Raw genomic sequence first — 21,942 nt, 5'->3', positions numbered from 1 at the left:
AGCGGGGGGGAGCGCTGCTGCACGGGCGCCGGCGCTGGACCCTGGCCCACCGCTCGCTCGAGACCACGCCGCCACACTTTCCTCCCTCCTGCCTCCATGCCTTTCCGGTATCATCGCGGACATGGCCACGTATATCCAAGCATGGCGGCCAGTGCGTCTCGCCCGCGCAGTCTACGACACATCTCCGCTCCTCGTCTCGAGTCTGGTCGCGCTGCTCGTGGCAAACCTCGCGTCGACGGGCTACCGCGATTACCGCCTCTACATCTCGCTGGGAGGCGGCGGACCGTTGCCGCACAACCTGTTCGGCTGGCTCGTACACTCCCTCGTGCTTCAGCCGCTTGCCCTGGCAAGGTTCTGGCGCACAAGTAGCCGCCACTACCTTCCACTCGCCGATGGTGGTGGCAGGGGATATCTGAAGGGCCAGCTGGGATCGAGGAGGGGCGGGAGGCCAAAGACGGCCGGAGTGGCTCCGCATCGGCAGGTCGACCAGCTCGACGAGACTGGCAGCGAAGAGGTGGGTCATCGAGCTGGTACAAGGTGCAACGCCGACCCTGGCTGATCACGCTGTTATGTTCTCCCTCGCGCACACCCGCACAGGCGCTCAAGGCGCACCTGCGGCAGCTGGCCGCCAACCACCCTTCGCACCTACTCATCTCGTCCTCCCGCATCGAACCCTCGTCCACCGCCCTCTTCTCGCTCACCCACACCCTCGTGACCCGCTCCGACGCACCCTCGCGCTCCACGCGCTCCGCCGCCTTCCCCTCGGACCTGTCGCGCCTCTTCCTCTCGTCGCTGCCCGGCGCAGAGTTCTGCCACGTCCACGCCCCGCCTGACGCGCCCGGCAAGCAGGACGGCAGCCTCCACCTCGTCCTCTCGCCCGAAGATGCCGACGAGGTCATCGGCAAGGGATGGGGAGAGCTGCACGGCCTCGCCGGGTGCCCGGCCTACACGGGCTTCTGGATCGGTTGGCCCGCCTGGCTGGCTCGGCGGTGGAGCATTTCGGGTTCGGCTCGGTGGTGGAGCGGCGCAGGGTGGTGGGCAGGTGGTCGGGCCGGAGCAGGTGCGGCGAACAAAGTGCAGCGCAAAGTCGGCCTGCCGCCGACGTACACCCTCATCTACGCACCGCGGGACGACGACGAGGTCGAGGCCGTCAAGCGCATCATCAACGCCTCGGTCGCCTTTGCCACGGGGCTGCGCGAGGTGCCGTAGGGCGTGGGTCACTCGCTCTGTCGCTCGCATCTATGGGTTGTCTACGATACATGCCTGCCACCACCGCCGCCGCCGCCGCTGCCAAGGTGACTTTTACTTGGGCCCCTTGCCCTTCGCGCCGTCGTACGCCAGGTCGTCGCTCCAATCCGGCAGCTCGTTTTCCCTCCTGAAGCCAGGCGTGCAGTTCGTGTAATGCAGACGGGGGACGGCGTCAAAGTAGGCGTCCCACTCCGTCTTGAGCGCCTGGCGCAGCGACTGCACCTCGCCGCGCGGGAAGAGGGCGGTCCAGAGCTCGCGGCACGCCCGGCCCTTGCAGTTCTTGAGGTTGAGGAGCAGCGCATCCAGCCGCGTGGCCACGCGGTGCGACGACGAGGTGCGGCTCTGCAGCGGCGCAAACGGTTCCGCCAGCGCCGTGCCGTTGGTCGACGGGGGGAGGAGGAGGTTGTTCATCTGGTGCGGGTCAACCTGTCGAGTGGCAAGGAGGGAACGAGGTAGCCAGGAGTGAAGGGTCGAGGTGAGTACCGCAGCAGTCATCGCCAGGTCCAGACGCGCCACTCACATTCATGTCGTAGAGCTCGCGCTCGCCGTTGCACCACACGGTGTAGGCCCAGTTGGCGCCGTCGTCCTTGACCCGCAGCGCGCGGTAGAGGGCGGCCTGCTGTTCCCCGGCGTACTTGCCCTCGTCGAGCAGGTAGACCCAGTACTCGGAGAGGTGGTGCGTCGACGTCCCCGTCAATGCCCCATCCACGCCGTCAGCCGCGGTCCCGATCGACTTGTCGTGCTTGCCTTCGCGACCGACAGGACGCGCCCAGGGCATGACCCTTCCGTCGAGCTCGTACTGCGTCTCGACGCCCGCCAGATGAGCGATGGTGGCGGACACGTCGATGTTGCTGTGAACGTCGTCCCGCAGACCGCCGGCCGGGACGCCGGGCCCGCGCACGAAAAAGGGGACGCGGATGTCTTGCTCGTATCCGGTCGTCTTGCCCGGCTGCCTGCGGTGGCTGCCCAGGGTGTAGCCGTTGTCGCTGCTGTAGATGATGTAGGTGTTGTCGAGGATGCCGAGCTGCTCGGCGCGGTCGACGACGGCGCCGATGAGCTCGTCGACGGACTGGAGGGAGCGGAGGCGGAGGCGGTACCACTCGTCGAGGTAGGCCACCTGCTCGTCGTCGAGGCGGGTGAGGTTGCGGATCGTGTAGGCGCCGCTGGGTCGGTCCGGGTTGAACGAGGGGGTGCGCGGGATGGTGGCGTCGGGGAAGAGATGCGCGTGCCGCGGCGCCGAGACGGGCGGGAGGAAGACGCTCTTGTCCGCGGGCAGCAGCTCGGCGTGCGGGCCGATGGGCGCGATGCCGACAAAGAAGGGCTGGTCGCTCTTGACGGCCTCGTCGAGCATCGAGAGGCCCACGTCGCGGATGTGGTCGGTCGAGTACTCGCCCGGCCTGTTTTCGGGCGGGCCGCCATCGACGCTGTAGGTGGCGTTGGTGAAGGCGTAGGTGTGCGGGTCGAGGAGGATCTCGGAGCGGTTGAAGCCGTGCACGGCGACGCTCTGGGCGTTGGTGAGCGTGTTGCCGTTCATGAGCTTGCCGACGTACGAGGTGTGGTAGCCGGCCCGCTGGAGCCACGAGGGCAGGGCATCGTCGCGGTACCCGAGCTCGACGTAGCGCTCCCAGCCGCCAAAGGGCGCCGAGACGTAGGTGACATTGTGGCTGTGGCCGTGCTGCGAGCGCAGGAAGCCGACGCGCGACGGGCAGCAGATGGACATGGGCGTGTAGAAGTGCGTGTAGTTGCTGCCGCCCTCGGACAGGGTGCGCGCCAGGTGCGGCATGACGTCCCGTGTGGCAGAGGCGGCATCCTGGTCGTCGGAGAGGATGTAGATGAAGTTGGGCGCCCGACGCGATAACGATGATGGGGATGAGAGGGAGGCTGCGTTGGACGCGGGCGGTGCGCCGCGGGGCTGCGCCGGCGTGGCCGAGGTGGCGCTGGTGAGCAGCAGCAGCGCGAGCAGGGTCGTCAAGAAGGAGCTGCTGACGACGACCATCTTGGGCAAAGATCTCCGGAGAGCAGGGCGTTAGAGGGCGAGGATGGGACCTTTTGATCAAGGACTTGATCCCCTTTGACCTCGACTTATATCGATGCCGGCCAAACTTGCAGACGAGGCTGGATCGCTGCCTGCAATCGACATGTCGGCGAGCACGTCTGGTGTGCAGAGTGCCATCTAGAGCCGTACGTTGGGGCACGGACTTGGGCAGCTCGGTACTGGCCGGCCCAAAGCGATAGAGACGGAGTCATTCGCCACGCGACCCTCTGTACAGTACTGTATGTACAGTACTGTATGTACAGTACTGTATGAGATAGCGTGGGAGAGGAGCAGGGTGGCGCTCGCGTGTCAACTCGACGTCGGGGTCGATCCACGGCCGATGGCGAGCAAGGCTTCAGTACAGCGTCTCTGCACGCTCCTGGAAGCTTGGCGTGATTGTCGGAGCGAGATGGTCGGGGAGGATTGGTTCACTGTACGACGCCTCTCAGCTGATCCCTCGCCTGTTTGGTTGTGGCAGGCGTGCGTCGTCGATGGAATGGCAAGCCTGGGAGGCGATATGGTGTGCTCGTCTGGCGCGGTTTGGCTTTGACACGCGCGGGGCCGGGGGAGGGGGGCGGGACGCGCGGGGTGGCACCGACGGACGAGGTTTGACGTGCATCGGCAGCCGGGATGCGTGCGGGGGCGTCGACGGCTCAAGTCGACGTTGGCATCCGGAGACCGGCAAGAGGCCGAGGAGAGTGGTCACTGGTCAGGCAGAGGAGCAAAAGTGCGGACCCGAAGCTGAGCCAGGCAGACGTCTCGAGCGCCGACCAGCCGGGCGAGAGGTGCCAAGGCAACGACGGAAGATGCGGCAAACCAAGCCAAGCCAAGAGGCAGACTAGTCAGGGCGCTAAGAGGCAGCTCGCGTGGACCGCGTGGTTCGTCTGAGCGTGGGCGCAGGCGAGCTGGCCTCCCTGGCGACTGGAACCGCCGCAACCGCTCAGGTTCTGCAAAGAGTTTTCCTGCCTCTTTCGTTGGAGCTGCGCTGCGCTGACTGACCGGCCAATCCCCGCCCAAAGTGATCAAAGAGCGGCGCCGCGGAGGATTTCTTCAACGGCCGCCCCTCAGTCGCCCTGGCCTGGCCTGGCCTGGCCTGGCCATGCGGTCGTCTTTGACGTCGTCACTCGATCCCATTCCTACGGACGGGCGAGTCGGTTGGGCCATCCTCTTGAATTGCGGCAACCTTGGCTGTATGTACGACCTTGGTCGAGCTCGCCAGGCCAAGCGCAAGCGCAAGCTCACACGCACAGCGACGACGACGACGACGACGACGACGAAGCTAAGCTTGACGGCAAGCGCGGGCCGCGGCAAGTGACGAGACGAGAAAATCGCCGCAGCGGAGCGCTAAAAGGCGGGCGAGCGGGCGGGCGGGCGGCGGCACCGTGATGCCGGCGGTGGGCGCGGCTGAGCGGCGCAGACGTCCGGTTCAAAGGGCCGCCCCACTTTGCCCTGCCAGGCAACAGAGGCCGTCGTTCGAGATGGCTCACGACGTCGTACGTTGCTTTGTCGCTTCCCCCCCTCTCGCTGACCGATTTCGACCCTCGGATACCGCGGCGCCCCTCGCCTTCTTACGGCCCAGAGAGTCGCTTTGGCTTGTGATTCACTCGTACCGTACCCAAAGCCACTCAGGCGATGGCCCGCTGCCCGTAGCGGGCTGCGGTATCCGCTCCGCCTCGCCATCATGCCTCTTTGTCCCTCGTCCATGTCCTCGTGGCCTGGCCCCCTTCTGGTCACTGGTCCAAGCAAGCCCTTCCCCGGCAACCTCTTCCGAAGCCTCTCCTCTCGTTCCCCCCGCACTGAGCTGGCTCGCGTGGCACTTCTGTTGCAGTCCCTACGTAGAACGGTAGTGCACGGCGGCATGGCATGGCATGGCATGGCATGGCAGGGCAGGGCGTCGCGCGCCATTCAAACCTCAATCCCCAGGCGCACTCCCCTGCCTGGCACAGCAGCAGCCGCTTGGAGAGATCCGGGGTACAGCACGGGGTCAGACCAGGCACTCGGTCCTCGCGCCCGTCGTCGCAATGTGGTGTGGGGGCGGTTGTACAGCGATAGTGCACCTCACTGCAGTTGCCGTCCCGTCTCGATTGCCTTTGCCGTGCCGTTGCGGAGCCCCGCCTTGTCCCTGCGCTATCGCCGACGAGCCTACCCTTCGACTGCGGGGTACGGTGATGTGTGAGCTGCCGTACTAAGTACCTAGCTATAGCTTTGCGAACGACGGAAGCCTTTGCGAGAGTGTACTTATACCGAGAGGCAGAGCGAGGATGGCGCCTCGCCTCGTCTTCCTCTTTTGCCAAGACAGACAGCCGCGAGGGTTTCCGCCTTCCTCCCCCCCACCTCTAACCGCCGCCGCCGCCGCCGCCGCCAACGACTGACTCTTGACGCCCTGACGCCCCGATACCCTCTGAGCTTCTTCTTGTTCTTCTCCTTCCACCTCCCTCCATCTCCATCTACCTCCCCGAGTCGGCTGCCCCTGGCCCCTATTTCATACACGCTCCGGCGCCCCTTCGTGACTTGGCAGCCCCTGCAGCTCCTCTTATCCCCCCCTTCTCAGAGCCGCGACGACGACCACGACAACCACGCCCTGCAACGACGAAACCTAGCACGTCTTCCCATACCCTGATCTCCTCCTTCTCACCTCTCCCTCTCCCCTCGCCGACCTTCTTGATCCCGTGACACTCCGCTCCGCCACCATGACGGGCTCGACGCTGCACCACCCTGATCCGGCGCACCCGCTCAACTTTTCCACGACCAAGAAGCTCCTCCTCCTCGTCACGCTCTCGGTCGCCGCCTGGCTGGCAAACTACACGGCCGCCGCGCACCTCACTGCGTTCCCGCAGGTGGCCAAGTCGCTCGATGCCACCATCCCGCAGGTGGCCAACGCCATCGGCATCATGATCCTCGGCCTCGGCACCGGGCCCCTCCTCTGGAACGCCCTGGCCGGCTCCATCGGAAGGAGGCCCACGATGCTCTTTAGCTGGTTCCTCTTCTTCGGCTGCACCTTTTGGATCTCGTTTTCCTCGACCTACAACAGCTTCGCCGCCGCGCGCTACTTTGCCGGCTTCGCCGCGTCGGGCTCCCAGACCATTCCCGCCACGGTCGTCTCCGAGACGTTCCTGCCGGAGCGCAGGGGCACCGCCATCGCCTTCTGGGCCCTCCTCCTCCTCATCGGCCCCGTCACCGCCCCCATCGTCGGCGCAGCCTTCCTGACGGTGACGACGTGGCGGTGGATCTACTACTTCACCATCATCCTCTCGGGCGTCGTCGGCCTCATGATCTTCTTCTTCATGCCCGAGACGCTCTACAACCCGAGCGCCACCGCAGCCGACGCCGTCAACGGCCAGACGACGAGCAGCATCGTCGACCGCTCCCACCACCACCAGCAGGACCTCGACGACAAGAAGGAGTGGAACGTCGACGAGGTGCGCGACGCCCTGCCCTCGCCCACGCTCGCGGCGCCCACGGGCGCCCACGGCCGCATCGGAGCAGCGTGGTACCCGTGGCAGCAGCCGCTGCGCTTCCTCGGCGAGATCATCGAGCCCCTCCTCATGGCCCGCTACATTGTCATGCTCGTGCCCTCAATCGTCTACGCCGTCGTCTTCATGTGGAGCGTCGGCTTCACCGTCGTCGCACCGCAGGTGCTCGAGCACCCGCCCTGGCACTTTTCCGGCGTCGCCGTCGGCGCCGCCTTCCTCGCCGCCGCCGTCGGTTCCGTCGGCGGCAAGTTTGCAGGGGGCTACTTTGCCGACGGCACCGTCTCGTTCTTCCAGCGTCGCGCTGCCGCCGCAGGTGGCGGTGGTGCGGGCGGTGGGGTCGAGAACGGTCTCGTCGGGTCTTCGTCGATGCCGTTGCGCAAGCCCGAGTACCGGCTGTGGGCGACGCTGCCGCAGTGGCCCATCCTGCTCGTCGGCCTGCTCATGTTCGGCCTCGGCTTCGCCAACGAGCTCTCGTGGCCCGCCGAGGTCATTGGCGGCTTCGGCGTCTTCTACTTTGCCAACTCGGCGCTCGGCGGCATCATCCAGACCTACATCTGCGAAACCTACCTGGCCAAGAGCGTGCACGGCATCGCCCTCTTCAACTTTGTCAAGTGCTGCCTCGCCTTTGCCGCGCCCTTTTTCATCCCGTCGTGGGCCATTGGCAACTTCAAGTCGGCCTACATTGTCCAGGCCGTCGTCGTCGTCGTCATCGGGTACGCCATGGCCATCGCACTCATCCTGTGGGGCGAAAAGATCAGGAGGTGGCAGCGCATGCCCATGCTCTGAGCCCCAGGAGAGGGGAGGGGATGGGAGGAGGGTGACGCGCGCCGCTGATCGTCCTTTTCGCCTCGTTGTCGCCTTCGTGGGTCCCTTGGTTTCCCGATACGGGCTTGGCTCCTCGTTTCGTCTTGTACGTGTCCCTTGCTTCTCAGTTCCCCTCGTCCCCTTGTCATTGTCGAGTAGATGCGGTCTCGGTTCCATCGCGAATGCCATGCAACGTCGACCTGATCGAAGCGCAGCCAGGACCCCGGGCGACGCGGAGGGATGTCTACGATGAGTTGCAATCGGAAGATCAAGGAGCGAAGGCGGCGGGACGATGGCCAGCCTGCGTCGAGTATAGTACACGGAGCAAATAGGAGAGAGGGTCAAAGAGAAACGAGCGGCGGGATGCAGTCGGGAAGGTGAAAAGACGGCAGGGCAAGGGGCCACGGCCACGAGCCTGTGGTATGGGGTCGGGTCCTCACGGCCAGACGAACAGAGCGAGCAGGGGAGGCGGGGCAGCCAACCGAGCCGCCTACCTGAACTTGAGCTCGCTGTAGCTGCCGTACTTTGCGTCGAGGAGGTCGTACCAGTAGTTTGTCCTCATCCGGAAGGGGCCCGACGTGGCCGCCTTGGGCAGGTCGTCGGAGGCCTTGACGACGTAGGTCGAGTTGAGGTTGAGGAGGGGGCCCTGCTTGAGCTGCTCGCGCTGCTTTGGCTCGGGCACGACGAGCGTCTGGTGGTGCGTGTCGAGGTGCTTAAGCAGGCGGCAGAGGTACATGGCGGTGCAGTCGCTGCCGAGCGTCCAGCTGGCGTTGGTGTAGCCAATCGAGAGGGCCATGTTGGGCACGCCCTCGAGCATGGCGCCCTTCCAGACGTAGCGGTTGGATGCGTCGACGCGCTTGCCGTCGACCTGCATGTCAATGTTGCCGCCGATGGCCAGCTTTAGGCCCGTGGCGGTGACGATGATGTCGGCGGGCAGGCGCTGGCCGTCCTTGAGCACAATCTCGTCCTTCTTGACCTCGGCAATGTGGCCCGTGACAATGTGCGCCTTGCCGGAGCGGAGCGACTGGTAAAAGTCGCCGTCCGGGCAGATGCAGAGGCGCTGGTCCCAGGGGTTGTAGCTCGGCTTAAAGTGCGGGTCGAGGGGCACGCTCTTGGGCAGCTGGCTCTTGGTCATGGCGCCGAGGATGCGCTTGGCGATGCCAGGGAAGGTGCGGAAGACGTGGTAGCTGGCGTAGATGCGCGCAATGTTCTTCTGGCGGATGACCTTGGCGGCGATCGAGGCGGGCAGCAGCCGGCGGATCCACTTTGCGATGGGGTCAAACTTGTCCAGCGAGACGATGTACGACGGGCTGCGCTGGAGCATGGTGATGTCCTTGGTCTTTTCGGCCATCGAGGGGAGGAGGGTGATGGCGGTGGCGCCGCTGCCAATGACGACGACGCGCTTGTCGGTGTAGTCGGCCTCGGTGAGATCCCAGAACTGCGGGTGGACGACCTTGCCGCCAAAGTTGCTGATGCCGGGGATCTCGGCCTTGAGCGGCTGGTTGTAGTCGTAGTAGCCGGTGGCGAGGAAGAGGAAGCGGGAGCGGACCTCGGACTTCTGGCCGCGGTGGTCGAGCTCGACGTTCCAGCATCGCTCCTCTGTCGAAAAGTTGGCGCTCGTCACCTTTGTGCTGTAGCGCGTCTTTTCGGTGATGCCGTTTTCGTCCGAGACCTGCTTGAGGTAGGCCTTGATCGACTCGCCCGAGGCAATGTCGGCGCCCTCCCACGCCTTGAAGGCGTAGCCGAACGTGTGAAGGTCAGAGTCGGATCTGCGAGGTGGGTGGGTGGGGCCATCGGGCAAGGGGTGGGAAGGTGAGGGGAGGGTGAAACAGGGATGGAGGGAAGCTGGTCAGCAAGGGAGCAGATCGCGACGGGCCAAAGGCGAAGCGGGCAACGTCGGCGGCTACCCACCGGATGCCGGGGTACTTGAAGAGGTCCCAGGTGCCGCCGAGGGTGTCACGGTTCTCGACGATGAGGAACTTCTTGTCAGGGCACTCGTCGGTGAGGCGGTATGCGACGTTGATGCCCGAAATGCCGGCGCCGACAATGAGGACGTCGAGGACGCCAGAGTCGTCGTAGTTGGGGATGGAGCCCATGGTGGCAGCGTCGAGACGGGTGGCGGAGGTGGAAATGCGTGTGGCGCAGGTGCGAGTCTAACGTGGCTTGATGGGAGCGGGTGAGTGTGCGCAGGGAGGCAAGTTAGGATGGCAAGGTTGTGGACGATTGGTGGCGGGATGGCGACGACAAGGATGGCGAGAAGGAGACGAAGGGCTATATACCGATGGCGCGCCGAGTCGAATGGCCACATGCAGGAAACTGGTCGGTGCGGACCCCGCGGCTTTCAGCACCCGCCGCCCGGAAGTCGAAGCTGGCCGGGCAAAGGAGGCCTGCGCCAGGAGGGCGCGGCCAGGCAGCGCCAAAAAGTCTGGGGAAGGAGGAGGCAAACAGGCCGCGGGCAGTGCCCCTCTGCGCTAGCTAGCATGTCGCTTGGGCCTCTGAAACGCTGACGATGCGTTTTCAACGACCTGCCACCTCTGCGCGCGGAGAGAGAGCGAGAGGCGAGGTCAGAGACTCCGCAGCGAGACGGGGGGTTGGCTGGGTTTGCGGCTCTCGAATGGCGCAGCGCCGTTGGGTGCCTAGCGGCCGTCAGGAATTGGGTCATTCCAGAGGGTCGAAGCGCTCCCTCTGAGGCAGCCTAGCACCGTAGGGCCAAGGCGAGGTGGCGAACCCTCCGTCGCCTTCGCTAACGGGCGAGCAGCGGGAAAATGCCAAAGAGGGGTCCCCAGCCTGAGCGACTCACAACGCAGCGCAGCGTGCGTGAAAGCCAGCCTCGCCGCCCCGTCGCCCGCCTCACGCCCGCGGCTCTCGTCGTCAGCCCTCATGCCTATCTAGGTGCAGCAGCCGCATCCAGCGCACCGTCCGCCTCGCTTGCCGCTGTCCGCTTCCCGAGTCGCGAGCAGACGGATGGGCCAACGGGTCCGAGAAAGACTGCCGGCCGTCTTCCGAGTTTCCCAAGCAATCTCCATCGGGCTAAGTCTCAGAGTACAGACGGATCGGGCAAAGATCGGGCAATTCTCCGTACTTTACGCCTCGTCTAGCCGCCCCAGCACGTGCCTGCCTGCGCGCGCCCAGTTCGGCAGGCGGCAACAGCCTTCCGTCACTCACCATTTTATCTGCACCCAAGCTCCTGCTCTCTGTCGTGCGAGTGTGAGGTGCGGCCCGCTCGTCGCATGATGGACAGGCGGATCGGTCGGCGGTGGGGATGGCGGGATGGGGCGGCCACCGACGTGGAGGGCGGGCGCGTTCATCGCGGCACGGTCGGGACTGACGTCAAATACCGCCGATGGCTCAGCTGAGCTAAGAGACGCGTCCACAAAGAAATTTCGCCGCATCGCGCAAAGCAATCTTCCTTTCAAACATGCCCCGCCTCTCCCTAGCCGTCCCCCTGTCCCCATTATCGCATCCTTACCGCCGTGCGTGTTCGGTGGAGCTGGAAACGATGATGTTCGGAGCGGCCGCAACCCTGGCTCTTGGCGCCGTCGCCGTCGTGGTCGCCATCACACACTCATCAACCCTCTTCTCTCCACTTGGACAGCAAATTGTCGGCAGTCCAGCGGCCCGGCCGGCGATTGGATGCGGCCAGCGACGACGAGATCTTCATCAAGGGTCCCGAGGGCCCCGGCTGGCCGCCCCTGCCTTGCCTGACCGTGTGCCTACCGCCGAGGACCTGGCCCTTCCGTACCGAGCACCGTACGTGTGGACCGCCTGGCCGGGAGAGCCCCTTTGACGTGCCTGCGTCATGCAGCCTTGTGTAACCGCTCGGCAGCGCAGCGGCGGCCGGTGAAAAAGAAAAGATCATCACGGACTTTAAGGCTCTGTCGCGCCCCGTCCTGCTTCCGTCCTGATGGAAATCGACCGCATCGTCGTCGTCGAAAGCAAGGGGAATTGGAACGCCAGAGTGCTGGAGCCACCGGCAGCGATGGGGTCGTCCAGGACTCTCGTAAGCTCCACGTCCATCGGAACCCTCGGGCCGAGCGGAGCGTTGGTGGGTCGTCGTGGCTGAGCGTGGAACCATGTCGTCGTCGCGGCCGTCGTCGCGGCCGTCGTCGTACACTCGTCAGCCTCCCGCGGAAGCAGACAGCTAAGTAGCGGGCTAGGCCCGCCAGATCAGGGCCTGGCTGGACCCTAGCCTACTGGGCCATCCTCAGCATTTCGGGATGACTGACTTACCTACTCGTGCCGCTTCGCTCCACGCCGGCCGCTGGCCTTCTTTGCATGTTTCAGATGAAAGTCGTCCTGGTACTCCTGCCTCTCGGCCACCCTCTCGGCCAGGCCATCCCCCCAAATCTCGCCGCCAAATCTCGCCGGCGTTTCCGTTCCGGCGATGACGAGCTTACCTACACCGTACCGCGGGGTACAGGTACCCTGCTCTGACGGCACCTGTCGCTACCCTCTCGGTGGCTCTCGATACCGGCCGTCGGGAAGACCGTGGGGTACAGATCCACCTTCCCATCCGGCGATAGGAAGCTTTACTCGGCCTCGGGTCCATGCCCCCTTCCTTCTGGAAAACCACGGAAGCGGCGGGTCGGCACCCCTTCAAACGTACGTGGAATGACGTTCCGTTGGAGAGTCAGGCCCGAGCTGGAGTAGCAGGGCAGGCGGTAGCGTTCGCGTTGAGGAGCACCGAAGGATCCACGCGGCTTGAAGATGGGCAATGACAGAGCTTCATATAAAGCACGTCCCTGCGAGCTTCAGCTCCTTCCGCCCTTTCCCCCGAGCTCCCCATCGACCACCTCCCCTGCCCCCCTCCCGGCAGCATACCAGGCATCACCTGCTCCACCTCAGTCCTAGGGACGCACACCCGCCGCCTCAGCCTGCCAGCGCCCAGTTCTGCGACTATGTCGAAACCCAGTCCCGTCTGGGAGGATTCCGTCTTCGGCATCGTCGTCAACAAGCTCTCCAAGGGCAAGGTCTTTGTCCGTCCCGAAGAGGCGCCCGGCTACCAGGTGCCCGAGCGGTACCAGGCCGGCTACAAGACCCGACTCGCCCAGCAGGGATCTGGCTTGCGTTCCCATCAGCAGCAGCAGAACGGCTCCACCCTCGAACCGCCAGCCCGAACCGACAGCGATACCAGCACGCCGCTACGTAGCCCGTCGAGCAGCCCGAGCCATTCCAGTCACGGCAGCCATGCTCTCGAGCACAGCGAAAAGGCGGCGACCGGCGGCGCTGGCGGCGGCAGCTCGTCGAAGGACATCGAGTCGCCTCCGGAAAAGGGTGACGAAAACGACCCCTACCTCGTCACCTGGAACGGTCCCGATGACCCAGAGAACCCGCAGAACTGGCCCACGACGCGCAAGGCCTTCACCGTCGCCCTCATCTGCCTGCTCACGACGAGCGTCTACATGGGCTCGGCCATCTACACGCCGGGCGTCATGGGCCTGGCGCAGTGGTTCGGCGTGGGCACCGTGACGGCCACGCTGGGCCTGACGCTCTTCGTCGTCGGCTACGGCATCGGGCCCATGATTGGCCTGAGCGCCATGTCCGAGATCCCCTCGATCGGCCGCGCGCCGCCGTACGTCGCGACGCTCGCCATCTTTGTCATCCTCCAGATCCCCACGGCGCTCGTGTCCAACATCGCCGGCTTCATGATCCTCCGCTTCCTCGCCGGCATCTTTGGATCGCCCCCGCTCGCCACGGGCGGCGCGTCGATGGGCGACATGTTCCCCGTCCGCCGTCTGCCCGTCATGCTCGGCGTCTGGGGCATGGCCGCCGTCGCCGGCCCCGTCCTCGGCCCGCTCATCGGCGGCTTCGCATCCCAGGCCTACGGCGCCGAGGGGTGGCGATGGACCATCTGGCCGCTCCTCATGCTTTCGGGCTTCACTCTTGTGGTCCTCATCTTCCTCATGCCCGAGTCGTCGGCGTCCAACATCCTCGCCAAGCGCGCCAAGCGCCTGCGCAAGGTGACGGGCAACCCGCACCTGCGCTCCGAGGGCGAGCTCGAGGAGGCGGCCATGACGGGCCGCGAGATTGTCATGATGACGCTGGTGCGCCCATTTACCCTCACCTTTTTCGAGCCCATCGTGCTGAGCATCTGCCTGCACATCGGCCTCGTCTACGGCATCCTCTACCTCTGGTTCGAGGCCTTCCCGATCGTCTTTATCGAGACGTACGGCTTCAATTACGGCGAGATGGGCATCGCCTTCCTCGGCATCGCCGTCGGCTCGCTCCTCGGCTTCGGCGCCTTCTTCATCTGGGACCACCTCTACTACCAGCCCCTCTACGACCGCCTCGAGGGCAAGGTGCCGCCCGAGCAGCGTCTGTGGCCGGGCATCGTCGGCGCCTTTTGCATCCCCATCTGCATGTTTGGCTTCGGCTGGACCTCGACGGCCTCGATCCACTGGATCGTGCCCATCATCTTCAGCCTCTTTTTCGGCGCGGGCACCTTTGGCCTCTTCAACGCCGGCCTGGGCTACCTCGGCGAGGCCTATCCGCTCTACATTGCCAGCGTCTTTGCCGGCAACGACTTTGCGCGCGCCATGATCGGCGGTGCGCTGCCCCTCGTCGCCCGCGCCATGTTCAACAACCTCCAGGCCAACGGGCCCGAAGCCTTCCCCGTCGCCTGGGGCAGCACCCTGATGGGATGCATCTCGGTCGCCATGATCCCCATCCCCATCATGCTCTACGTCTACGGACCCAAGCTGCGCGCCTGGTCCAAGCACTGCGCCTCGCCCGACGACGCAAAGTACCACGGCGGATCCGGCCGCAGCAGCGAGAAGAAGGAGCTGAAGCAGGAGGCCTAGACCGTCGCACCTCGGCCGAGGGGGATCAACGATGGTGGTAGTGGTGGTGGTGGTGGTGGAGAGGCATAAGAAGATGCCACCGACCCAGACCATGAGCAGGGTCAAGACGACATGTGCCCCATCAATCACCCGCCGATCCCCGAGTCCCGTCCCGATCCAGCGAGCCCCTCCGCCCTTGCCTTTCCCGGCTCGCACCTTATACCACCCAACGCCACGCTCACGACTGTATCCAGGATCCGGCCCTCATCTCAGGTCACGAGTGTCTAATGTACCTAGCCCTTCGGCAGGCCTTCCTAGTCTAATAATGCACGCATGCAACAGCATCTGCAGCCTCCTCTCCATCGGACCGTGGGTAGGAGCGCACGAGGAACGTGCTGGCTCGAGACCGTAACTTCATGAGTCGAGCTCGTCGGCGGAGCAGGGCGAGCTCCGTGCTACGACTCGCGACTGTGGCCCTCGCCGATTGTGGCCCACCATGCGCGGAACTTCTCGATGACCTCCTCGTCCGTCTGCAGAAACTTGGCCAGCTTCCCGATCGGCTTCATGTCGAGATCGATGAGCTTAATCTCCACCTCCCTGCTCGCCGGCCCAGCGTCGACGTCCGCCGTATCGACGCCTCGAGGCTGGACGATCCGGAGCATGATGCTGCAGTCCTTGAACGTCGAAGCGACGAGGAAGCGGAGCGTCGCTCGGCGCAGCTCCGCGATCGTCGTCGGCGCCGACGGCGGCGGCGCTGCAGCATCGACGGGTTGTGAGGGGTCGCCGATTGCGGCCGCCACCTCTACGACAGTCGGAGGCAGGAGCAGCTGCGCCTGCTCCGGTGTCGCGTCGGCGGGGACGGTGCCCAGTGGGGCAGAGACGAGTCGTTGCCAGTCTGCAGCCAGGCCCTCGATGTCGCGCGGGTCTAGCGCCGATTGCAGGTGCGATAGTCGGCTCAGGACTGACTCCGCTCGGTCCGATGTTGATTGGAGGCGTGGAGCAGCGAGGGGAGAGATGAGGTGCGAGGCCAGCAGGGTTGCGAGATCGTCGGACGAGGAGGCGGACGAGGTGCCAGCGGACAGGTACGCCTTGATCTCGTCCAGCTCGGCCGTCTGTGTAGTCAAAGGAAGAGCACCAGAAGAGGCAGTGGTGTCGGTCAGCGCCGAGCCCACTGCGCCGCAACCACGTTGCACCCTCGCCATGCTCTGCAGCCACTCACCTGGGTGGGCTTGACGACCTCGCCGTTCCAGAACAGCCTCAGATTGTTGGTGGTCCCTCCGCTCTGCTGCCAATCTGCCGCTAGTGCATCCAGCGCTTTTTGCATCCTGTCCGTCTGGCAACTGTACAGGTCGAGCGGATCATAGTGCCCCTCAAACTCGGCGTGAGCGAGCGAGGAAGGATCGGGATGGCGCGCGACCTTGTGCATCCTGAAGCGCGAGTGGCGCGTCTTGAGTTCAACGTTGGGCGAAGAGATCGACGAGAGCGAGGACGACGAGGGGAGGTAGCCCCATTTCGGCTGCACTCGTTCAGAGGTTCATGAGCGGCAAGGTCAGCCAGCGAATCCAGCCGCAGTTCAGTGGAGGCGGCACGGCAAACCCACCTTGATCTCGACAGTGAGCACCTGCTCCTCTGCGATCGACGTCGAGCACAGATCGTCAATCATCCACACCTTGTGCGCCTCGGTGTTGATGCCGTCCTTCTGCCTCCGCTCTCTAGGGCGGTGGATCTCGATCCTGGCGGCCAGCGTCTCGAGCACCGCGCGATCCCGGGCATCCTCGACCTTGATCGGCGTCGAGTGAGGCAGCAGGGCGCCATCTCCGCAGAGGAGAGGCAGCACGACCTCTCTTCGGAATTGCTCGCCCTCCTCCTCTTCTTTTTCCTCGTCGTTTCCGCTCGTCCCGCTCATGTTGCCGTTGGGCTGCGAGTCAGGGGCAGACGACGCGCGGGGGACCTTGACGAGCCTCAACGCCTTGCCCTGCCACCGTCCGCCAGGGCCCTTGCCCTTGGCTGTGCCATTGAACGGCGTGTACCGGAGGAGGAGGTTGAGCCCGCCTTCGGCATGGTAGCTCCAGTCCCTGGCATCTAGTTCGGACAGCTTGAGCGGCGCATCGGTCCCGGCTGCAGACGAGGATGCGGTGGCGCCGGTATAGGGCGTATGGAGATGCGCGGGCTGGACGGAACTCGACAGCGTCGACTTGAACGGCGTGCTGTGCGAGGGCTGGAACGGCGTTGGCGGCATCGTTGAGCAGGCGGCTACGGAGCAGACAAGAGGTCAGCGAGACGTAATTGAGAGAAAAGAGAGAGAGGCGTCGTCGAGTCTGGTCGAGAAGGATGTGAGCGCGCTCGGGCCATCTGCCTGCAGGCTTGTCTGACGGCAGGGACGGCCGCCCACGTCGATTCATTTCCCAAGCAATTTCGCGTGCCTTATGCCTCGCGCTCCTCCGTCGACACCGATCCCCGGCGCTACCTTGACACCTTTCGCCACCGGCGGCTCTAGGCCCACTCGACCCTCCAGATGCCCCACCAGTTGCCGCGCTCCCAGCCGCTGACCTCGCAGATCACCTTGATGCTGGCCAGCTGGCCGTTGCGCCGGTGAACCACGGGCATCGCCTCGCCTGCCGCTTCCACGAGCGCCTCGAGCTCGCCGGATCGGAAAACGTGGTAGTCTGCGCGAGCGAGCGAGCGTGAAGGTCGGAGCAGGACAGGCCTCGCGGGGTCAGCGCCTCGAAGCCGAGAGATACCGAGAGCGAGAGCACGATGCGACTCACATCGTTGGTAGACGGGAGCAGCTCCCGCCACGGCCGGCGCGGCATCCTCGGCCGGCTTGTCGTCCACCTTGAGCGTGGACAGGTCGTCTTCGATGCGCGTCGCGTCGGGCGGCGCCTCTGCTGGCTTGTCTTTCCGACCACCTCTTCTGCTGCCCTTCTCTCCCGTCACACCCTTGCCGTGCTGGGGCTTGTTCTTGGCCTTGGGCTGTGTGAGCACCCACGGCACAAGCAGATCCTGCTCGTCGGCCGCGTCCTTGCTGCTCTTCTCGTACGCCTCTCTCCTCGACAGCGATCCCAGCCCGCTGTCCGAGACGAGTCTCTCCTTGCTCTTGCGTTCCGCCGCTTCCGCCCCTCCCTTTGCGATGCCCTCAAACTGCCGCTTGCCCTCGTCCTTTTGCTCGAGGGCCCACGCGAAGATCATGAATCGTCCCGCGCCTCGTCCGCCATTGAGCCGGATCGATGCCTCGTCCTCGGCCTCGGGTGGAGAGGCGGACGCGGTCGGAGCAGAAGCGACTGGCTGTACAAGTCGGATGAGCTCCTGTACCGCCTTGGCTCTCCGCTCCCACGTCGAGAAGTGGTGGATTGTTGCGATGCTGATGGCATAGTCCTGGTCGTATCGCCCAGGGAGAATGAGAGAGTTCCGGCGGATGAGGGCCCGAAAGGAAGCGGTCAGCGGGATCGCTCCGTCTCGCAAGATGGCAGTACATCGACTCACAAATACTCCGGTCCTCAGACCGCTCATCATCGCGTCGCCGACCGCGACTTCGTGGAGGCGTCGTGGCGGCGAAGGCGCCGCGTCCGTCCTGTCAACATCCTTTCCAACGGCAGCATCTTGGCCAAAGTTGGTCTGCGCGAGGCTGAGCAGGTTCGACGACCGATCCACGCCGATGGTCAGGAGGCTGTTTGGCGAAGAGTCCGCCGCGATGGTGTCTCGAGCCGCCGCAACGTCGGACGACTGTGCGAGCATGGATCGAATGGGGAGGTACTTTCCGTTCCCGCATCCAAGGTCTGCACCAATACTCCCAGCGGGCAACGTCGACATGAAGAGCGGGATCAATGGCCAGGGCTACCGTGCGAGGGCAAGGAGACAAAGGCCCGGGTGACGGAGTCAGCTCCGGAACTATGCTTGCGTTGCAGAGGGATCGGAGGGGTCCGAGAGGCTCACCTTGTACCGTGTGCTCGAGAAGTGAGGCGCGATCGTTTCGTAGACGCTGCTCGGAAGAGCGAGAATAATGGCACGGACAGCGTGGCACGCGGCGACAGGAATCAGTCACAGCAGCGGTCGAAGGAGGCAGTTCGAGGGTATCAGCTTTGTGAGCTTCGATGGCGATTCGATTGCGAGCAAGGGGCTACTACACCGCCGCCGGAACCGTACCTCACCCCTCCTGCCTGCCGCCTCGCCATGCGATGGTCTGCCTACTCACGCGTGCACGTTCTGCTCCTCGTACGCCGAAGGGTCAAAGCCGCCGTCGTTCTTCCCGGCGGACGGCGGTGCTGGGATCTCGGCCTGGACGCCAAGCTGCGCCTGGGCCCACTCCAGGGCCATCACGACGATCCGATCGAGCGCCTCGAGCCCGCTGGCCGCCCCGGCCTGCGACAACTGAGCCGCCAGCTGCTGTGCCGCCGGATCGTCGGCGGCCAGCTTCTTGGTCTGCGCAGGGGGATCTGCGCCGCGCAGCACGGAAGTCACCTCGACTCTCCAGGCGGCATCTGGCGATGAGGGTGCGGCGGGGCTGACAGTCACCTGCATGTCGAGGTGCGATCGGCCAGCTTGCGCTGAACGGTGCGCCGCAACGCCGAAGCCGAGGTCCATCAGCAGGGGCTGTGGCGGCTCAGCGGTCGACGCCGGATCTGCGGTGGCGCTCGCCACAGGGCCTCGCCAGCTGATGACGACTGGGATCTTGGCCGGACCCGAAGGCGGCGCAGCATCGCCCAGGAGCTCGTCGAGGGTCGGCTCGGCAGCAGGAGCCGTCGTGGCGCCCGGGTCGTCCTGGTTGCTGGACAGCGCCGAGTGAGCCAGCTCGGTTGTCCTGACCTCGTCCCGGAGCGTCTCGATGGCCGCAAACAGACGGGCTGCAGTGCTGGCAGCCGATGATGCGCCTTGGTCGACGTCCATCGCATCTGCGCCCGAGGCACCAGCTTCGTTCGAGACAGGCCCGGAGCACATCAAGGGCAGCGCATCGACAATGAGGCCCTGCGACTTGGGGTCGCGCAAGCTGTCGGGTGTGCGCGCCAGGGTGAATGAGCAGCGAGGCAGGTAGTCGCTTGCGGACGGAGCAGTCGGCCGCTGCGCCCACGCCGATGCCAGGACGTCTTCGAACCACACTGCGCCATCCGCTGACGAGGCGGGCTGGGAGTTCGAGCCGCCGAGGGATGAGGCAGCCACCGTCTTTGTACTGCCGGGCAGTCGGCAGATGCTCGCCAGCTTGGCGGCGGTGGCTCGTGTGACGACGACGGGCGGGTCGAGCTGCGCGATGAAGCGGACTGGTACGGTGGACGCGCCCCGCCTGACGCTGCCCAGCTTCGAGGACGGGTCCATGCCGGCCTGGGCCTCTTGGAGCGCGGCCAGCGCCCTGCTGCCCATGGACCACGACGGGCCGGACGATGCGTCGGATGGCGAGGATTCGGCGCCCAAGTCGAGAGCACCGACGCCGAGGCTGAGCCGATAGTCGACCTGGCACACCTCGTCGCGGGCATACACGACCTCGAGGAAGGGGCGGGCCCGGTGGACGGATGCGATTCCGTGGCCACGCTCGAGCAGCCGTCGCTCCGCCGCGGCCTCGGTGCTGCCGGACGCCGAAGCGGCCAGGGCGGCGTCCTGCCTCTCTGCCTCGGCGACTCGATACACCTGCGAGCTGAGCTGCTGCAGAGCATCAAAGACATCGACTTCGGCCGCGGGGCCTGCCTCGTGCACCTGAGCTGCCACCTCGTCAAAGTGCAGCAGAGCCTCGAGGTTGGCACCGAGGCGCACAAAGCAGTCGGCGATGCGAGCGGATGGGCACCTCTGCTGCTGATGCTGCTGTCGCTGCCGCTCCTCATCGACACCGAAGAGCAAGTCGGCCGCAGATTGGACGTCTCTCTGTAGCAGGTCTGCCAGTGCCGGGTCCCTGCTTGGCGAGGCGTGGTCGGCGTCGTTGGCGTATGACAGCTTGAGACGGACGACGGGTCGGAGAGTGGCATCAGTGTCCTGCCGCTGGACGGCGAGCTCGACGTCGATGACGAGGATCTTTGCACCGATTGTGAGGGTATGCACGAGCGTCTCTGCGGGTCGCGTGCTGGACGAGGGCTGGGTCTGCGTCTGCTCTGCACGTTCTGCGAAGGTCTCGAGGCCGAGGGCGCGGGCATGGGCCTCGAGGGCGGTGCACAGGGCATCGAGGGCCTCGGTGGCCTTGTCCGGATGTCCCGAGACGTCCTTTGACGCGGCCAAGGAGCGTAGACGGGCCAAGCTGACGGACATGGCCGACGAGGAGACGCGGTCGTTTGTCCGAGGCGCGGCCACGGGGGAAAAGGAATCGATCGAGTGACGCAGCTCGGCGATGTGCTTGGACGTCTCTGCGAGGAGCGAGACGTAGCGTCTCACCGCGTTGGAGGTCGCCGAAGCTTCGAGAGAGGGAGGCTGCAGCAGCTGCGATGGCTGAGAGGGCATCTGCTGGGCTGAGGACTGCTGGGAGAAAGCAGGGCTGGTCTGGGCAAAGTTGGCGGCGGCCTGACGGATCTGGGCGACGAGAGAGTGGAACTGCTGGCGCGAGAGACTTGTGTCCGGAGACGAAACGGGTGCAGAGGATGGCGGTGCATCCGCGCGAACTGCGTCGCTGGTTGAGGCTGCTTGGTCGCCGCCGTGACTGCGGGAGTCTGCCGCCGCGCCGTAGAGGCTGTGGACTGATGAGCTGAGGAGATGTAGTCGGCTCGGCCCGGCCGACTTCGCCGCGAGGGCGGCATGGGCCGAATGGGCAGCGGCGAAGGCGGTGTCGGCACCAGCTGCAGAGGCAGCAGAATTAGTAGAAGCAGCGGCGGCGGTCTGGTCGGTCCCTTCCGTAGCCTGTCCGGCAGTGGCAGAGGGAAGAGCATCCGCAGAGACGGGCAGGTGCGGCTCTCCCGATGCTGTGCCACCTCCATTGGCGCTGCCTGTTGGCGGCGGCGGCGGCGGCACGGATGCCGAAGATGCCGGTATCGGAGCCTTGTTGGATGTGTCCATGCTGCGCGGGCGCGAGGTGGGGGCCAGGCCAGGAGGGGATGAACGATGGTGGTGCTGGCGAGAGCCCCAAGCAAAGGCATGAAGATGGCCAGGGCCAGTTCCAGGCACGGCGTTGGAAGGTCTGCCGGCCTCGATGTTCTCTCCACATTTTCCCTCGGAGCCGGGGCCGGGCTGGGCCATACGCGGGCGGGCCAACCAGGCAGCCAGGCCAGCCAGGCCAGACAGGCCAGACAGGCCAGACAGGCTCGACAGAGGGCTGCACCGTGCGTTGGGGCTGGCAGCCCACCTGCGAGAGCGGTCCACGGCAGGCCAAACATTAAGGCTAGGGATCTCCAGCCACCTTGCCTCTCGCCGTCTTGCACCAACGTAACGCACCCCTCTGGCCCCTGCTGAGTGTATTCTGCTACCACCACCACCACCACCACCACCACCACCACCACCACCGAAGACGACGACCACGACTACGACGACGACGACAAGGATCGCGGCAGCACGGCTCCTGCTCGGCCACCTGCCGCCATATACCCCGCCCCCGTTCCGGCTTGCTTCAGCGGCATCGCGTGCTGCCTTCGGCCCGTCCTGCCACGCCTCGCCCCGCAGAGTCGATTGTACGCACGTCTCGCTGTCGTCGGCGACCTTC

At 65.4% G+C, this 21,942-nt stretch overlaps 7 protein-coding genes across 7 annotated transcripts; 3 read left to right on the top strand and 4 right to left on the bottom strand.

The window, feature by feature from the left end:
• Positions 1-121: 121 nt before the first annotated feature.
• On the top strand, positions 122-1,209 carry PFL1_01802 (uncharacterized protein; the record flags this gene model as incomplete). Its single annotated transcript, XM_007879311.1, has 2 exons — positions 122-514; positions 598-1,209. 2 exons carry the CDS (start codon positions 122-124, stop codon positions 1,207-1,209), a joined length of 1,005 nt encoding a protein of 334 aa, XP_007877502.1.
• A 93-nt stretch (positions 1,210-1,302) lies between these two features.
• On the bottom strand, positions 1,303-3,244 carry PFL1_01801 (uncharacterized protein; the record flags this gene model as incomplete). The annotated part of the gene is made up of 2 exons (XM_007879310.1): positions 1,303-1,674; positions 1,769-3,244. 2 exons carry the CDS (start codon positions 3,242-3,244, stop codon positions 1,303-1,305), a joined length of 1,848 nt encoding a protein of 615 aa, XP_007877501.1.
• Positions 3,245-5,973: 2,729 nt separating this feature from the next.
• On the top strand, positions 5,974-7,542 carry PFL1_01800 (uncharacterized protein; the record flags this gene model as incomplete). The annotated part of the gene is made up of 1 exon (XM_007879309.1): positions 5,974-7,542. The coding sequence occupies one exon, from the start codon at positions 5,974-5,976 to the stop codon at positions 7,540-7,542; it is 1,569 nt and encodes a 522-aa protein (XP_007877500.1).
• A 508-nt stretch (positions 7,543-8,050) lies between these two features.
• On the bottom strand, positions 8,051-9,656 carry PFL1_01799 (uncharacterized protein; the record flags this gene model as incomplete). Its single annotated transcript, XM_007879308.1, has 2 exons — positions 8,051-9,329; positions 9,472-9,656. The coding sequence occupies 2 exons, from the start codon at positions 9,654-9,656 to the stop codon at positions 8,051-8,053; spliced, it is 1,464 nt and encodes a 487-aa protein (XP_007877499.1).
• Positions 9,657-12,458: 2,802 nt separating this feature from the next.
• Positions 12,459-14,360, top strand: PFL1_01798 (uncharacterized protein; the record flags this gene model as incomplete). The annotated part of the gene is made up of 1 exon (XM_007879307.1): positions 12,459-14,360. One exon carries the CDS (start codon positions 12,459-12,461, stop codon positions 14,358-14,360), a length of 1,902 nt encoding a protein of 633 aa, XP_007877498.1.
• Positions 14,361-14,794: 434 nt separating this feature from the next.
• On the bottom strand, positions 14,795-16,578 carry PFL1_01797 (uncharacterized protein; the record flags this gene model as incomplete). The annotated part of the gene is made up of 3 exons (XM_007879306.1): positions 14,795-15,451; positions 15,559-15,855; positions 15,940-16,578. 3 exons carry the CDS (start codon positions 16,576-16,578, stop codon positions 14,795-14,797), a joined length of 1,593 nt encoding a protein of 530 aa, XP_007877497.1.
• A 254-nt stretch (positions 16,579-16,832) lies between these two features.
• Positions 16,833-21,302, bottom strand: PFL1_01796 (uncharacterized protein; the record flags this gene model as incomplete). The annotated part of the gene is made up of 5 exons (XM_007879305.1): positions 16,833-17,005; positions 17,108-17,714; positions 17,823-18,173; positions 18,273-18,318; positions 18,532-21,302. 5 exons carry the CDS (start codon positions 21,300-21,302, stop codon positions 16,833-16,835), a joined length of 3,948 nt encoding a protein of 1,315 aa, XP_007877496.1.
• Between the last annotated feature and the right edge of the window lie 640 nt (positions 21,303-21,942).

This window comes from Pseudozyma flocculosa (assembly GCF_000417875.1).
Source record: "Pseudozyma flocculosa PF-1 unplaced genomic scaffold scaffold00004, whole genome shotgun sequence".
In the NCBI taxonomy this organism is placed as follows: Eukaryota; Fungi; Basidiomycota; class Ustilaginomycetes; order Ustilaginales; family Ustilaginaceae; genus Pseudozyma; species Pseudozyma flocculosa.
Note: the sequence above shows the minus strand (reverse complement) of the source record. Positions and strands in the feature narration are given on the sequence as shown.